Source organism: Vulpes vulpes, chromosome 10 (genome assembly GCF_048418805.1).
Source record: "Vulpes vulpes isolate BD-2025 chromosome 10, VulVul3, whole genome shotgun sequence".
Classification (NCBI taxonomy): Eukaryota; Metazoa; Chordata; class Mammalia; order Carnivora; family Canidae; genus Vulpes; species Vulpes vulpes.
The window spans coordinates 36,467,526-36,486,191 of NC_132789.1; the positions used below are offsets into that span (position 1 = coordinate 36,467,526).

Here is an 18,666-nt window from a genome sequence, read left to right on the forward strand (position 1 = left end):
TGCATAGATGCTTCAGTAATTAAGTTTTTCAACGCTGCATCATAAAGTCTTATTCTGGCGAAGGCTATATTTATCAGCTAACAAGTATTAAATCACCCCACTGCTCAAGCCGTTTCTCACTTAAATATGCTCCTTTCAAAACACAGCAGCTTTCCTTGGCTGGCTTGATTTAATAAAAGTTCTTGTTTGGAAATACCGCGGTGCTGTGTGGTCCTGTGGGCTGACGTACATCCTCCTCGGCAACTACTCCAAACACTGCTGACCCCCATTTCCCGGGGGCGCTGGACACCCTGGCCCTGGGTATTTTAGGGCATCCCGGCCATCCCAGTTTCGCAGCCCATTGGGATGCCTTCCAGCATAAGATCTTTTTCTGCCAATTCCAAGATCTGAAGGAACAGAGGTGGATGGAAATAAAGAACGCAAGCACTGCATACATTTTATTTCCTTATCCGGGCAGCAGGAAATTGGCCTTTTCCCTGCCGAGGTGGATCTACACATAAAGTGACTTTTCAAAATGACTAAAATAGTTCAGTACCAATGATTTACCTACTAAGCACGGTTGAGCCTTTGCCCGTAGGTGCCATAGATTTCTCAAAACAGATACAGAAATATTAGGGAAACACATTTAAACAAGTGGATAATAGAAGTCCTCAGTGATGACCTAGAAGAATCTTTTCTTTAAGTAACTCGCCCCCCACCCCCACATAAGTACTTTTTTGCTCTTTTCTTTGGAGGATGCGCATTCGTGAGACGAATATAACATTGTTCTTAAAGCTCCGGGATGCTTTCAAATGGTTCCAGAACTACGTTAGTCAAACACAAGACAGTTGGCACATCTGAATGTCTTTTCTGCCACGTGTTGAGGGTAAAGCCAAAAGGAAGACAAATGTTAATCCAATGTGGGCCAAAACGATGAAAGAAATATCAATATTGTTCATCTCATCATCCCAGAAATCACATTCAGTGCCCTCTTCCGTTAGCGACAAGTGGCTTGTTTAGAAGGCCGGAGATCAATTTCTGTCCAGGCAGCGAGTGACGGGAAGCAGGTGGGTCACTGAAGCATGTGGGTGATATGCTGAACCAGTAAGTTGGCAAATATCGAACTATTTTAAGCGCATCTATTTTCCAGTTCAGTAAATTTTCTTGTTGTATTAAATTCATTAAGCCCGACGCGGTCGAAATGCCACAGCGCATCCTGGAGAGCGCGTGAAGGGAACGCACCAGCCAACGGGCAGCAGAGGGTGAAGATCGATATATTCTGTCTCGGTTTCTATTTAACTTTTACCTTTCATGTTAAGACTGAATTTTTTTTTTTTTAAGGTTAAAAACCACCATATGACTTGGGAGAGTCGAGTTGAATCTGGTTATGTCACGAAGATTCAAAGAGAGGTTTGTGGGTCCATTGCCCTGCAAACCACAACGGTAGAGACGACATCTACGACCTGGAGTTCTGGATCGCTTAGTAACTAGAGAGACAGAGATCACAGTCTGTTGTCCACAGTTTGGGGGAACCTTGTAGCTCAGCGACGGGCTGGCACACCGAATCCGGGACGCATTTGAAGATTAAAAATGAGGAGCTGATAATAATAATCATTCTTTATTTGGAATGGAAATTTTCAAAAGAGCAAAGGTTTTGGAGCATGAATTGCTCCTTCGATCTGACAAGCTTCCTGGGGACCAGTTGTCTAACGAAGAGTCGTCACGGCAATTCAAGACGCCGCGAAAGGTGTAGGGGACAAGGGGTTTTCATCCTAGCATGGGGTGCTGTAACTACCAAAATCATAAAAATCAATTTTATACCTCATATGGAAAACTTCCCAGTCACTTCTCTCAACAAAATAGAAAGCAAAATAATCAATAACGGAAAACTGTGAACACAAAACCCCGAAGCTCATGTAGAGGATAAAGACACAGGTGCTAAATATGCTTCTTTAAAGCTTCCACGACGCACAAGGCCGAAGTGATGCAGCCGTCGAAGTTGGACTGGGTAAACGCATCCCCTCCACACACGAGGAAAGGCTTGACGTGAAGGGTCAGCTGGCCGTGAGAGTTGGCAGCAGCGTTTGTGACCTGAAAAAGTAGAACACAAAACAACATGACGCAAAATAAAACAACACAAAAGGGTTGCAGTTGACGTTCTCTGCCATCTTGTCCCGTGATGTCAACACTCACCTGTGAAGAGTTTCCTACCTGGAGAAAACGACACGGGTCACAACATCGGGAGCCCTTAAGCCCCTCCCCTAGCCCAAGCATTTACGCCGACGTTCCCAAATGTTGACATTAATTTCAAATTTAGTGGATCATGATACATGCGCTCCACCACTGGGAAGTACAGTGTCATCGTCATCATTGTTGTCTCACAAGGGGGAAGATATTCATGAAACCATTTGCCAGTTACTGAGTCCCTGCTACGTGCCAGACAAGGCGAACAGAGACGAGATCGGGGACTGTGTCCTGGAGGAGTGTCCAGCTCAGCGCAGGCTGCAGGCACACAACAGTGTGTAAGGGCTAAGACACGGTGGACCGGCGGGTGCGGTGGGAACGCCCGGGGGTGCCTGGCCCAGCACACCTGCGTGGAGAGGCCTCAAGCGGGAGGTGATGCCTCATTTCACTTGAGTTCTGATGGATGCATCCGAGTCTAAGAATCAGGGATGGGGGATACCCAGGTGGCTCAGGGGTTGAGCATCTGCCTTCAGCCCAGGGCGTGATCCTGGAGACTCGGGATTGAGTCCCACATCGGGCTCCCTGCAGGGACCCTGCTTCTCCCTCTGCCTGGGTCTCTGCTGAATAAATAAATAAAATCTTTAAAAAAAAATAAAAGAAGAAAGAAACAGGGATAGGGCTTTCCAAAGAGAATGAGCAGCAAGCATGGAGGCCCCACAGTCCACGGGCAAGAGAGAACACAGTGTGTTCTGGAAACTGTGGGGTTGTCACACTGTGTGCGTGGGGTAGAGGGTGGGGCTAATCAGAGGAGAGGCAAGGTGAGAGGCACTTAGTGTTTCAAAACTAAAGCATATAATACTTATAAACACAGGGTCACTAAAAATATACAGTTACTACTTCTGAGGGGCACCTGGCAGTTCCATCAGTGGGGCGCCCGACTCTTGGCTCAGGGCAGGATCAGGGTCCTGGGTCGAGCTCCGCGTAGGGCTTTGTGCTCAGCGGGGAGTCTGCTGGAGATTCTCTCCCTCTGCTCCTCCCCACACTTGCAGGGGCAATCTCTCCATAAAATAAATAAATCTACTTTAAAAAAAAAAAAAAGAATAATGATATCCCTGTACAGCTTCAGGGGATGCCGTTCACAGAGCCTACACCTTGGCAGTTCTGTCTCTTATACGATATTTTCATGGAAAGTAATGAGCTAAGGCCCATGAGGATTTGTTTATTTAAAAATTATCCTCCCCCCTAAAAAAATAAAATAAAAAATAAAAATTATCCTCCCCCAAATCAAGAAACATAACACACACTATCTGACCAAGAGGCTGAGATGTGGTTCTGGATGGGCTAAGCTAGTACGTGCTTTTGTGATTTCTTAAAACCAGAAGAAGTTTGCATAGATTTTTTTTTTAAAAAAATGTATAAACCATATTTGGCTTTAAAAAGATTAGGTACAATTAGTTCTTTGTTGAGTCACTAAAGGTACCAACATTTAACATCCTGCGTTGCTCAGGAACAAATGTAAGATTTTAAGAGCATCTTCTCGCCTTTCCAGAGGTACCTTGATAGCAGCAGCATCTTTTGTATGCACTGTAGGTAATCTTTTTTTTTTTTTGAAAACGACTTTATTTATTAGAGAGAGAGAGGGAGAGAGAGAACACGTGGGGCAGGGGGAGAGGGAGAAGCATCCCCCGCTGACCAGGGAGCCCGACATAGGACGCGATCCCAGGACCTGAGATCATAACCTGAGCCCAAGGCAGACTCTTCACCCATGGAGCCCCCCAGGCACCTCCTGTAGATGATTTTTTCAAACAATTATGCCACAGGGGGCGCCTGGGAGGCTCAGTCAGTTACGTGTCTGACTCTTGACCTCAGCTCAGGTCTTGATCTCAGGGTCTTGAGCTCAAGCCCTACATTAGGCTCCACAGTCAGCATGGAGCCTACTTAAAAATTATGCCACAATTGTATTACGTTCAATTGCAATTTGATTTTCCCCAGCATCATTGAACTATGATTGTCAAATAAAAATCATATACATCTAAGGTGTGCCACTTGGTGTTCTGGTATACGGACACCCCAGGAAATCGTCCCCATAATTAAGCTAATGTACCCATCAACTCACATAATGTCCTTCCTTCCTTCCTTCCTTCCCTCCCTCCTTCCTTCCCTCCTCCCTCCCTTCCCTCCTCCCTCCCTTCCCTCCTCCCCTCCCTCCTCCCTCCCTTCCCTCCTCCCTTCCTTCCCCCTTCCTTCCCTCCTCCCTTCCTTCCCTCCTTCCTTCCCTCTTCCTTCCTTCCTTCCTTCCTTCCTTCCTTCCTTCCTTCCTTCCTCTTCCTTCCTTCCTATGCTTCTATGACTTTGTTTCAGATGCCGTGCATAAATGAGCTCATGCAGTATCTGTCTTTCCATAGCTAATAGTCTTGAAATCAGCTGAAAAGATCTTTGAGTGGCTAAAACAGACAGCACAGCATGCAGACACGACACTAAAGCAGACTCAGATGTTCAATCAGAGCCTTTAAATTCCTACTTTATTTTATTTTTTAAATAAACTTATCTTTTATTGGTGTTCAATTTGCCAACATATAGAATAACACCCAGTGCGCATCCCATCAAGTGCCTCCCTACTTTATTTTATTTCAAAAAATAGTTTACATTTATTTATTTGAGAGAGAGAACATGCTCGTGCTAGTGGGGGGAGGGAGGGGGCCAAGTGGACTTTGTGCTGAACGTGGAGCCTGATTTGGCGCTCGATCCCATGACCCTGAGATCACGACCTGGGCCGAAATTAAGAGTCGGACTCTTAGCTGACTGGGCCACCCAGGTGCCTCTAAATTGCCACTTTAGATAGAATTTAAATAAATTGGGTTATTTGATTTGTCAGTGAAACACTAAAGGAAGAAGAAAACCATGATTTTGGAATGTGATAGTTGATAGTCTGCAAAGAAGGGGCACTACATAAACATTTAAAGACCAGACAATAACCACGCAGAGGCTGGAGAGTCGGGGGCCACTGAATAGAGGAGCGAATAATTTTCTGAGTCTTGATAGGACTTGCGGATGCCAGCTATGTTTCCCTGCAATCCTAATGCTCACGATGACGACCCCAATGTCTGAGAACCAGTTCTAACATGCATGAGGTATCACTTATCAGCATTTCTTCAACGTTCACCGTGTACCAATCGGGTTACACGGGCGTCCATTTGGTGAACACGGCAACCCTACGAGGGGGTTACTGCTACTGTCATTTTATAGAGGAGAGCACGGAGACTCCGAAAGATTGCCACCCGCCCAAGGACAGAGAGCTTAGGAGATGAAGACAGGCTCGAAAGGAGCGAGTGGACTCCAGAACTCGCCCTTCCAACACTTCCAGAAAAGTTTTCCATGAAGACTTGGTTTCAGTAGAACAAACAAAAATGTCTAATAATCACTGATCGTTTCACGCACCTGGGAAATTCATATAAGCACTCGCTTCGGCAGCACACGTACCAAGATTAGAAAATTCATATAATGGGGTGACTCGTCCATGCACATATACACGTACGCACGTACGCACGTACACGTAACACAAAATAACGGTTGTCCGCATATATGTGTGATTTTTAAAACAAGACAAAAATGTCTGATGGTCTCGCAGCTTAACACATCTAGGAAACTCACACAAATGGGGCGACGTGTCCATGTACACACACCCGTGAGTCTACGCATGACCCCCACACACATAGATCTCCATTCGTGGTGAAGTCCTGACATATTCCGGTTGATGTCCCCGTACAGATCACTGTACGTACAGATCGTAACCACTGGATGTTAGTAAGTATTAAGAAAGAGAGAGCGCGTGGGACAAAGTTCTGCCCGGGGGGAGCTGATAATCTACTGACACTGTGTGGTTGCATCTGGCGGGCGCCCAGTGCCAGCTGCCGGGTCACGCGGCCGATGGTGGGGCTTCTGAGGAGCCAGCCTGCAGCTTGCAGGACAGGAGTCCCGCTGCATTTAGGTGCACTCGCCCACTTTGCAATCACCCAACCATGAAAATATGGACGCAGAGTGCATGCTGCAGGCTCCTTGCCCTGAAGTCAAGGGCCTGCCACGGGGAGCACGCGGGTGCCAAAGCCACGGTCTCAGGGCAACGCCGCCTCGGGCTCTCTTCCAGCCACAGCGAGGTACCACAGCTCAGGGACCGTGTTGGGGGGATGGCGGGGCTGAGCCACCCGCCGGAAATCTGGCTGCCTCGGCCCCCACGGGTAGCGGCGGCTCTGAGAAGCCTCGTGCTGCACAGGCGGGAGCCGGGGCCGCTCAGCCGTGTTTCTCTCTGCCTGGGCGATGAATTGGAAGCAGAGAGAGCAGATCTACCCCACGGGAATGGCTGTTGTGCCTTCCTGGCCCCTGTGGACGAACAGACCCTCCCCGCGCCACACGGAAGGCCTGGAGTGACCGTGTCTTACTCCAGCCCCGTGTCTTGGCTGCCGTTCGCCTTTGCCACGTGCCCCGTCCACACGTGCTTCTTTGTCGTGTTTCTGTGACTTCGAACGAGGATGCTGCACCGCCCCCTCATCCCTGCCAAGGAAAGCCCCCCGCCCCCCCAAGCAGCACAGATGTCACCTGCCCTCGAGTCCTCTTGCTCCGCCAGGCAGCGTAGGTGCCTTTTCAGCGTGTTATTTTTCCTATGAGCTTAGTTGTTGCTTTGCACCGTAATTATGCCCGGATTCGCCTCCCTTCCTGGACGGCAGGTGTCCAGGAGCAGCGGCCGGGAAGCACTGGCTCGTATCCAGGGCAGGAGGGGGCCTAGCCTCCACCAAGTGTGCGACACATGGTCGCTGAGTCTACAAAGAAACCAAACCACAATGCTGGACACACAGTTGATCAGACGAAGGTCTTTGCAGGGAACCATCTACGCAAGAAGTGTTATTCGGAGGCTCCCACTGGGCAGAAACTCAAATGGAGGAGCTGCTGTTATGAGAATGCTCCCCGTGCCGAGCAGTGCGGTGTTGTCGTCTGGTCTCGGCCCAGAGCAGCTCGTGGGGCACGTATGACGTGGAACCACACAGAGCTGCTGGTTCCCGAGGCCACAGATGGCCGGTGTCGCCCATCTTCACACTGCAGAGCCCAACGGGTTCTTTGTATCCTGATTATCAGCGGTGAAGACACACGCAAAAGGTCCCTTTGGCGTGAGAATGAAATCAAAGATGAAAAATGAGACGAACGCACAAGAAGGCTAAAGCGACTTCTAAATGGGGGTTGCCCACAGAGGGAGGGTGATAAGCAGCGGAAAAATAAAATAAAACAAAAATCCCGCGGCACACACGACCACATGCGTCCTTCCTTGCACAGCGACGCCGACAGCGGAGCCAGCCCTTGGCCGCCCGGCCCCACCCGCACACGGCCCTCCTGCTGCTCCGCCTGCACGGCTGTCTTTTGGCTGCTCCGTTCTCGCTGTGACCCCGCTGGGCCCCCCGTGTTGCCACGTAGGCAAGGCGAGGGCTGAGGCCTCTCCGACTCCAGTCCTCGATGTGCTGCCAACCTCGGAAGAAAACCGCAGGCGGCATTTAAACAGCTGGACTCCTGCTACTGCACCCCTGCACCCCTCGTCGTGGATGTGGTCGCATCCCACTGAGGCACCGTCCCCGGAGGCAGCACCAATGGGGAAGAAGAATGACACGGAGCTTTCTCCTTGCCGGAGCAGTTGCAGCCTCAGGGCTGGCCTGCCGGGGGCTCTTCCGCCAAAACAGAGGGCAATAGGAGAGGAACACGGTGAGGCCTTCCCCAAAGCGTCTCCATGCACTCAGGGCGGCCCGCTCCACGCTCTTCCCCACGTCGGGGTCCCCTGGGGCACGGGCGACGTGGGCCGCTTCTTACATGACACCCCACAGAACAGTACTTGCTGGCATTGCTGGTAATTTGTCGGTTAAAATATCAAGGGGTTGCAGCCCCCCACCCCCCGTACTCCAGCCAAATAGCCGAGCTCCCCTGCGTGGAAACAGCCCCCGACCATAGCCCCCCGACCTGGTGAAGGTGCCAGAATGGCCGTGTCTCACAAGCCATGACATGTGGCTAACCGGGTTGAGGCCCAGGTGACGGGCAGATGAGCCCAGGTGTCGCAGGACCTGATCAATCACTGAATTCTCTCCGAAACTAGGGTAGAAACGGGGTAAGGGAGACGTGTGGCGAGCCCAGAACATGGATCAATGCACAGCAAGCCCAAAGGCAAGGAGTGGCAGGGCCTCCGGAGCCGGGCTCCCTGGTGACGGCCGCTCAGCCCGGCTCTGCCACAGGTGGCTGCTTCGGAACCCCTGCGGCCCCGGTCCCCTCGGGAGCAGCCGTGGGTAAAGCCGCTGCGCCAGGTGGGTGGCCAGGGAATCGCTGGGGCCCTTGCCCAAGGCGAGTGTGCGGATCCTGGAGCACGTGGGGCATCTCCCAGCCCCCGCATCTTGTCCCCCCATCGGGTGGCCCCGGGGCCGCGGCCTTCCTCCTCTGGGCAGCCTGCCCACCAGGCAGCGGTGGTCACTGGGGCGGGCCCTCGGGAGGCACCCCGCAAACCTGGCCTGGACCTGAGCTGAGGGACCACAACCAGAAATAAGCGGATCGGATACTCTTTACCGGCTTCCTCCCCCTTCTCTCACGAAGCCGGGGTAGCCTGGTGCAGCGCCTTTGTCCAAACCTGTTAGCGCCAGGACCATCCAGACGTCCTCAGTAACGCCCCGGCCCTGTGTCCTCCCCACAACATGCCTCGACCCCCACGGCCTCGACCCCATGGCCTCGTCCCCACGGCCTCATCCCCCTCGGCCTTCTCCCCCGTGACCTCATCCCCCGTGGCCTCATCCCCTGTGGCCTCAACCCTCATAGCCTCAATCCCCACGGCCTTGTCCCCCATGACCTCATCCCCCGCAGACTCAATCCCCATGGCCTCGGCCCCCACCCCCTCAACCTCCATGGTCTCATCCCCTGTGACCTCACCCCCCTGCAGCCTCGTCCCCCAAGGCTGTGACCCCTTGGTCACATCCCTGTGACCTCATCCCCCACGACGTGATCCCCAGGTGTGTGTGACCCCCGGGCGAGCACCAGGCTGCAGCTCTGGCTTCGGTCCCATGACCGTGGAGCTGCACGCTGCTCCTGTGGGGACTCGTGGGAAAGTAGAGCGCAGACAGCGGGAGGCCAGAGCCACGTGCCCCGGGCTGCACAGCGGCCACAGGCGCCACGGCCCAGCGGCTGGCAGTGCGGACCACTCGCAGCCCACGGACCCGCAGCGCCAGGGCCGGGCCCAGGCTGCCTCCTGAGGTGAGGGTCCTGGAGGGAAGAGCCTCACGTACGCAGCCCGCAGCCTCCCACTCACTTGTCGTTCCGAGGGAGGAGACGGCCGTGACGTCTTTGGCGGCCCTGGCAGGCTGGCTCCGGCCCCCCCCACCGCAGGACGCAGCGCCCCCCCGGGCACCGGATGGGGCGAGAGGCCTGGAGACCCGCGGGCTCCCGGAGGCTCTCCGTATTCGCCAAGGCCTCCTCTTTGCTCGTGAGGGAGCCGACCGGCTCGCCCCAGAGACAGGACCCTGTAGGAGCCCCACCTGTTCCCCCTGGCCCGGATCCCCGACTTCTAGTTGCATTTGAAATAATTCACGTTAAGGAACGAACGACCCCAACCCCAGTGCCGTGAAAGCCCAATTCCACGGCTGCCCCATGCGGCCTTGTCCCCGATGGTCACGCCCCGGCCAGGACCAGGGACACGGCTGAGACCGCCTCGAGCTTTCCACAATCACACCGACTGTTTAAGCCGATCCTAACCACTCCAACGCCTGAGCGTGACGCTGGCCTCCCCTCCTTCCTGGAGTCCCGGGGCCTCCCCGGCGCCCGCTGCTCCCCTGCCTGATGGCAGCCGGCGCCGGGCCAGTCTCGGTTCGTGGGCGCTCGCCCGAGCGCCAGGGGGTGGGGACCCGCAGCTGTGGAGCAGCGGGGAAGCCTGGCCCACTCCCATGTCTCCACGCCTCCTCTCCATGGCCGCCCGTGTGAGCTACGTAAGCAGCAGAACTGGAACATTCGGTTGACTTAACTTATTCTTTTAAGCCCTGGTGCAAACCTCAAAGGCAGTGGTTCCCAGAAGCCATTCTATGGCAAGAAGAGAAAAAATAAGGACAATTATGAGCTTTTCTTCACAGAACTAAATGTATCTTATTTATAACTTGGTTATGAGGTCATAGTTTTACTTATTTTATTTTAATTATTTTTTTGCTTTTTGGTTCTTCCTTCCATTAAATGCTTCTGTCTGTGCTTTTGCTTTTTAGATTCTTAATTGCAGAATGCAAAGATGGCAATATCATAGTGGTTCCCCAAATTTTATTTTATTTTATTTTATTTTATTTTATTTTATTTTATATTTTATTTTATTTTATATTTTATTTTATTTTATATTTTATTTTATTTATTTTATTTCTTATTTTTTTTCTCCAAATATTTTAGAGGGATTTTACTGGTCTGTGAAATAAGAACGCTTGGAACCACCACTGTGGGGCGAGGCACCCAAGGTGGCCCGAGCACAGAGATGCTCAGCCCGAGGAATGTTTTCCATGAAGGGGGGTCTGGGGCAGGGGAGCAGAGGTCAGCTTTGAAAAACCACCAGTAATCTCAGGTAACGCTGCATAACCTTGGTTTGGACTCAGTGAGTGGATGAGTAATTTTTTTAAATGGAATAAAATCTGTGTACGACTCATTTCCCAGAAACTTGTGCAATCCCCCCTTCTATCCAAGTATTAATCCAGCTAGAACTAGAATCTAGGGCTAGCACACCCTTCGTCTATTCACCTGCGGCTAAACACTCCGGTAGCACGCGTAAGGCTGTAGGGCAACATCGGCACCAGGGGCATAGAATTCATCCAATGTGGAATAAATGCCTACGTCCGGACCACAAGAAGCTGCAGAGGAAACATGGCCTGCGCTGATCCCATGTGTACATCTCCCCGTCCCTGCCATGTTCCCGAGGCACTGACTTCAAGCATCTATCATATGCCTGTTTACAAAAACAGGGAGAAATGTAAACAGACGAAGGGGAGCCTGGGACTTGTGCTCATGTTAGTGGAAATGTCTGTTTACATATTTATAGATGGGGCTCTGGCCCAGGCGCTCCGGAAAGGATGAGACCTCACTGATGGGTCGGGAGCGAAAAGTACCATCAGCCCCTAAGCATTTTTTCCTGAGTTAAAAAAAAAAAAAATGTGTTCCACTGGCCAAATTAAAAATGTAATGTTTCTATCCCTTGCTTCTACTTTTTAAAAGCCCCTCTGGGGCCAGTGAAAATGCAGTAAAAACGTTGCTGATTCCTCCACACTTAACTCACCAAATGGCAACTTGGTAAGAAGTATTTGTTGTTTAAAAGCCTTATAAGTCCTCAAAAACAGCGGGCCACGAGGGTTGTTTTTGTTTTCTGGGGGTAGATTTTTTTCTTTTTTTCTTCCTTTTTCATATTCCCAGGGTCTCCAACTCCATTGTACACGGCTGGTGTTGAATAAATGTTTGCTCAGAGGATGTGTGCATGTGGGCCAACAAAATACTAACCCAAACTTCAGAAAGTTGCAAATTCTCAGTGTTCGAATGGCCTTTAAAACGTGGAGAAACTAAAAAAAAAAAAAAAAAAAAAAAAAAAAAAAAAAAAAAAAAAAAAAAACGTGGAGAAACTTTTTTTTTTCTCCCATCTATGATAATACGTTTCTCTGGTGTTTCAGTCTCTAAAGTTCCCTCTGCCTTCGGAACCATTATGTTACTCGCCTCGTATGTCATCGCACGCGACACCTGCCCACCCTAACTCAGCTCCCCAGCGCGCGCATCACGCAGGAGTCAACTCTTCGGGTGCCCATGCTCCTTTTTCTGACTTCCAGAACATGGGATTCTCTGCCTCTGGCTCACCTTTTGTAGAAACCAGGCAAAGGCTGGATTAGCCTGAATTTCAAATAGTAAGTGACGACGGTTAGGAAACCATCAAACCATCACCCAGACAACCCAGCCTCAGCTCACAAAATGGTGCTGTGAAGAACATCCTGAAAAGTAAGATAACAGAAAGTCTAAAGAATCCTTTAAATAACTCTCTTTCCTGGGACATGGTGAAAACATTCTAGAAAGTTCTAGGTGTCATGAAGATAAGAAGCCATATTTTCTGGGTGACCTGGCCAATATATGTCTGTATCTTTTACAGATTCTCTCTTAGAAGAGTCAAGTCTCTGCGCTCTTTTGTGGCACAGACCGAAGTCATACACATATGGAATATATTTGCTGTGTGATTAAGACAAGTGATGATACGGGCTGTTCTTAGCCGTACGCTGCATATTATGGAAGATAAGCAATACTGAGAACTGGGGTAATAATGATGCGCAGGATGGCTGATTATGCTACTCGGTCTATTTTTAGGTATATTTCCTTAAAAACTCTTGTACTTCTTGCAGCCACGGGTGTTTGAGGCTTTTTAAAAATCATCCCGTGTCGTAGTCCTTCGTATCCACATAGAGCTGCATCAACACCCGGGTGCTTTCCTGCAGAGACGGTGCGTTGCTGACTGGTTCTTTTTTTTTTTTTTTTAAATCTTTTTTTTAAAAAAATTTTTATTTATTTATGATAGTGACAGAGAGAGAAAGAGAGAGAGGCAGAGACATAGGCAGAGGGAGAAGCAGGCTCCATGCACCGGGAGCCCGATGTGGGATTCGATCCCGGGTCTCCAGGATCGCGCCCTGGGCCAAAGGCAGGCGCCAAACCGCTGTGCCACCCAGGGATCCCTGCTGACTGGTTCTTAAGCGTTGCGTTCCTCATGTCCTCTTGCCTGTGCTCGACTCGCGTCGCCAGTGCTCTATTGTATATAATGGTGATTTCATGAGCCCGATTCTCTGTCGTGCTTTAGGGAAAGGCCTGCTTGTGTTGTGGGCTCCGGGCTGCAGGGCTCTGCGTCTGGGGCTACAGAGAGCCACTGTAAAATTACTATTGGTCGGAACACCCTAGGTGTGAAGAGAGTGATGCGGTCTGGTCAATTCTCGGCGGAGCTTTCTGCTTTATTGGTTATTTGTCTATCCTACTTTAATAGGCCATGGGGTAGATGCAGGCAGAAAGCGCCACAAATCAATTATATGATCCATGGAGCAGCTTTAGTGGGGCTTGAATTGCGAAGGCCATACTTTGCTGAAATTGTATATCCAATTCCTGAGGTCTACGTTGAATCCATTTAGATCTATTCTAGCTTTTGCAGTCCTGAGAACACTGGAGCCGTCTATTCCGGCGAGGAGTTGTTCATAAGCACACAATGAAGGCTGAGATACTATTTCCTCTAGTACTGCTGCAGTCCTAACGGCCAGAACGATGGTCATGTTACAGTCCCCTTTAGAGCTTTTAATTTCGTGGGAGATGTCCTGCCCTTCAGTGGGTTTTAGTATATTCATGCATTAGCTCTTCAACTCCGTTCCCAGCAGTCGGCGGCCTGCCTAGGGTGCTGGCAGGATGGACGCCACTTCTTCCTCAAGAGGTTATCCAACAGCCTGGAATCCTTTTATTTTCATCTAAATATAAATGTTGTGTCGTTCAAAAGATCCAATCGCATGGGATCGTAGGATGCGGAGGGCCAAAAAAGGCTTTTGATTTGTTTGCGTTGTGAGATTTGGGCCAAAAAATGGCCGCCATTTTGGTCTTCAGGTCCAGAAACACCCTCCTTTCTACTTCGAATCCTGTGAAATTAAAAGAATCAATGCTTGTGCTCCTCAGAGAGACGACAATGGAGGATAAAAACAAGTGGTTTTAAAAGTCAGTTTAATTGAGGTATAAATTCTATACAGTGAAAGTCACCCTTTTATACGCGTACTGTTCTATGAATTTTGACAATGTACACAGCCTTGTTGACTACCACAGAAATAATATAGAGAACATTTCTGTCACCCCCTGAAATTTCCCTTGTGTCCCGTCGTAGTTTATCTCCTCCTCGTCACAGCCCCTGGTGACCACTGATCCATTTTCGATCCCTATAATTTTGCTTATTCCGGGAAGCTACACGGGTAGAATGAAACAATAGCTAGCCTTTGAGTATGGCTCCTTTCACCGAGATCACGCTGCTGGGAGTCACTCACACCATCGCAAACAGCAGTAGCTTGTTTCCTTTTGTCACCGAGTAGATTTTCGTTTATGGATATCCAACCTTTTGCCCACTTACTAGGTGATGAATATTTGGGTTATTTCCGGGGTTCGGGGCAATTATTGATAAAGCTGCTGTGAACATTTGCAGATCAGTTTTTATGTGGATGAATGTCTTCATTTCTTTTGGGTAAAGCCCTAAGTGTGGGGCCCTTGGGTCAGATGGTAAGTGTGCATTTAACCTTGTAAGAAACCGTGAAAGTGTGTTCCAGAGGGCTGGTGCCACTTTGCGTTGCCACAGCGATATGTGAGGGCTCCATTTACACCCTCATCGGTGCTTGGTACCTTCAGAGTCTCTGATTTGAGCCATTCTAGTAGTTGTGTCATGGCATCTCATTATAGTTTTAATTTATATTTCCCTTACGACCAATGATCTTCAGCATTTTTTTGTGAGCTTACTTGCCATCCAAACTCTTCTCTTTTGCGTGTGGTAAAATACACATGACATTAGTAATAGCCACTGACAAACACTTATCCGCTTTCCGCCTCTATGGGTTTGGCTATTTGAGATATTTCATACAAGTGGAATCGTTCAAGATGTAGCCTTTGTGTCTGGTTTCTTTCACTGCACACAATGTTTTCAAGGTTTTTCCACATCGTAGCATTTGTCAATATCTCATTGCTTTTTTTTTTTTTGTCCTTCAAATGTTTAATATGTGTATTTCTATGTAATTTCCCATGGGTCCTCTTATTAGAAATATGTTGAAGACATATTTCCTACCTAACGATTGTTTTTTTAAAAGGATTTATTTGTTTATTTGAGAGTGAGAGTTGCGTGAGTGAACAGGAGGGGCAGAAGGAGAGGGAGACAAGTAGACTCCCCACTGGGTGGGCAATTCAATGTGGGGCTCCATCCCAGGACTCTGAGATCATGATTTGAGCTGAAATCAAGAGTCAAATGCTTAACCAACCACCCAGGTGCCCCCTTAGGGGCTGATGTTTTAATTGAGGTATAATTCATTGCTTTTTATGCCTGAGTATTAGTCCGTCTTCTGGTATACCATATTTTGTTTATCCATTCATGTCCATGATGGACATTTGGCCTGTCTCCACCTCTAGTTGTTATAAATGGTGCTACTATAAACATTTGTGGACACAGTTTTGTTTGAACACGTTTTCAATTCTTTTAGGTATATAGGAGGGGAATACTTTGGTCATCTTGCAACTCTATGTATAATTTATTGAGGAACTTCCCACTGTTTTCCACATGTCCAAACTGTTTTATATTCCCATCAGCAAGGTAGGAGCATTCTAACTTTCCCACATACTTACCAGCATTTGTTCTTTGCCTTTTTCTTTCTTTTTTGCCCCTCCAAATTATCTTTATCTTAGTGGGTATGAAATGGTATCTTATTGTGGTTTGAATTTGCATCTCCCTAATGACAAAAGACACTGGGCATCTTTTCATGCGCTTGTTGACCACCTGTATCTCTTTTTTTGAGAAATACCTATTCAGGTCCTTGACACATTTTAAAATTGGATTGTTTGATTTTCTTTTTTTCTATTGAGTTGCAAGAGTTCTTTATCCTTTCTGGATCATAGAACCTTATCAGCTAAGTGATTGACAAATATTTTCTCCCATTCTATGAGTTGTTGTTTTACTTTCTTGATAATCCTTAGATGCACAAAAGTTATGAATTTTTATGAAGTCCAAATTATTTGTTTTTTTCTCTTGTTGCTTATGCTTTTGGTGTTATATCTAAGAAACCATTGCCAAATACAAAGTTATGAAGATCTACCCTTATGTTTTCTTCCAAGATTTTATGATTTTAGCTTGTATAATTAGATTTTTAATCCATTTTGGTGAGTTTTTGCATGTGATGTAAGTTAAGGGACCAACTTCATTATTTTGGATGTGCATATCCAGTTATCCCAGCACTATATTTCCATAGTTAAAGAGACTATTGTTTCCATTGAATTTCTTGGGGAAACTTATCAGAAATCAATTAACATAAGGTTTCTTTCCAGATGCTTGGTTCTATTCCGTTAATCTATACGTCTATTCTTAGGCCAATACCACATTGTTTAGATTAGGGTAGCTTTGTAGTAAGTTTAGAAATCAGAAAGTGTAAGTACTCTAGTTTGTTCTTTTTTGAGATTGTTTTAGCTATCTGGGGTCCTTGCAACTCCATATAAATTTTGGGGTCAGCATTTCTGCAAAGGCTATTGAGAACTTGATAGCGATTACAATGAGTCTGTAGATCACTCTGGGTAATATTGCCTTTAAAATATTGAGTCTCCTGGGGGAGTTTGGCTGGCTCAGTTGGTAGAGCATGTAACTCCTGATCTTGGGGTCATGAGTTCAAGCCCCACACTGGGCACAGAGTTTACCTAAAAAACCCCCCAAAACTCCAAATCTATGAACATAAAGTGTATTTTCCTGTATTTAAGTCTTTCTTAATTTCTTTCAGCAATGTCTCAAAGTTTTCATTGTAGAATTACATCTACAGGGTTAAATTCATACCTCTTCTTTAGTAAAGTTGCCCTTCCAAATAATTTTTAAATAATTGGGCCATTTTCTTATTACTGATTTGTGACAGTTCTTTATATGTTCTGGGCACTAGTCTCTTATCAGATATATGTTTTTGCAAATGTTTTCTCCAAGTCTGTGTCTTGTTCTTTTATTTTCTTAACAGTGTCTTTCAAAGACACTGTTTTTAATTTTTATCAAGCCTGATTTATCAATTTATTATTTTATAACTTGTGTTTTTTGTGTCTTATCTAAGACACATGTTTGCCAAACTCAATATTGTAAAGCTTTTCTCTTATGGTTTGTTCTAGAAGTTTTATAGTTTAAGGTTTTATGGTCTATGATCCATGTTTAGTTCATTTTTGCATACAGTGTGAAATGTGGACTTCTGAATCTAAAATGAAACATCCAATCTCTATTTTGCTACTTACTGGTTGCGTCACGTTAGGCAACAACCATGCAACATGAACCCCAGTTTCTTCATTTAAAGCAAAGATAGTAATATTTACTTCCTGATCGGTTAGAGTTGTTGTGAGGATCAAATGAAAAGAAGTATAAAAGTGCTTTCTAAAATCAGAGCATAAATGTTAACTATTATTTCTAGCTGACAGCAGCAAAAGGACGATGATAGAAGAATGTGTCATACTTGGGGGAAAGCCAGAACTCAAACAATTACTGGCAGTAGAGTGAGGTGTTTGAAAGCACTCGCTTTTGAACAGACCTGTGGTTGAATTCCAGTTTTGCCACTTCCCACTGGAAGAACCTCACGCAATGTACTGAGCATCTACTTCCCAACTTCCTCATCTGTGTGATGGAGAAGGAGTAGACACTCCACACGGTGCTTGGAGGGTGAAGCGAGTTAAGTACAAAGCCCAGGGAGCTACATAAACTAGAGAATTAATAAATTGCATTGTTTGTGGGGCACCTGGGTGGCTGACTCTTGATTTTGGCTCAGGTCCTGATCTCAAGGTCATGAGATCAAGCCTGGTGTCAAGTTCTGCACTCAGCGGGCAGTTGGCTTGAAATTCTGTCCTTCCCTCAATGGGCACATGCATGCTCTCCCTCTAAAATCAATAAATGGTTAAAAAATAAAAAATAAATGGCATTTTTGAGACAGAGAGAATGAATATCTAGGAGAATATATAATGAATACACACACACACACACACACACAGTATGATAAAATGATGATGTGGGTGGTCATGTCTATAGAAGTGCTTTAGACCCAGGTGCAAAGACCAAGGTGAAAAGAAAGAATGCACCTTGCACTCTCCCACCTCTGGAACTGCACCTGTTATTGGAACATCATTCCAACATCATTCCTTTTGCCTGTCTGACTTCAGTTTGTAGGATTTAGCTCAAGTAACATCTTCTCTTGGGAAGCTATGTACTACCACTCTCTCCTCCAGCTCTCTGTGTTCACAGTGTATATTATACATGACTTTCTTATGGCAAACCACACTACATCATGATTATCTGCTTTTTGGTTAGCTTTGCTGATTATATAGGAAGCTTCTTGAAAGAAAGAAGCTGTCTTTGAGTCTTTAGAATCCTGTATAATGTTGGGGTACTGGGGTGGCTCAGTGGGTTAAGTGTTTGCCTTCAGCTCAGGTCATGACCCCAGGGTCCTGGGATCGAGCCCCACGTTGGGCCCCCTGCTCAGTGGGGAGCCGGCTTCTTCCTCTCTCTGCTCATGCTCTCTCTTTGTCTCTCGCAAATAAATAAATAAAATCTTTAGAATCCTGCATAATGTCTGGCACAGAGTAGGAGCTCAATATAGGTGTGTTAAATGGAAACATGAAAAAAAATAAATGGAAACTTGAAAAAAATGGAAACATGAATATACATGATTAATTTCTAATATGGATATAAATAGCTTTTGTCAACTGAACTTTTCTGTG

At 47.3% G+C, this 18,666-nt stretch overlaps 1 protein-coding gene across 3 annotated transcripts in view; it reads right to left on the bottom strand.

The window, feature by feature from the left end:
* Positions 1-416: 416 nt before the first annotated feature.
* Positions 417-18,666, bottom strand: part of RNLS (renalase, FAD dependent amine oxidase) — a 239,623-nt gene continuing 221,373 nt past the window's right edge. For all 3 annotated transcript variants that reach the window (XM_072723584.1, XM_072723586.1, XM_072723587.1), the window contains exon 7: positions 417-2,070. In XM_072723584.1, the coding sequence (XP_072579685.1) occupies positions 1,918-2,070 (153 nt within the window). In that variant the 3' untranslated portion in view covers positions 417-1,917. The remainder of the gene's footprint in view (positions 2,071-18,666) is intronic.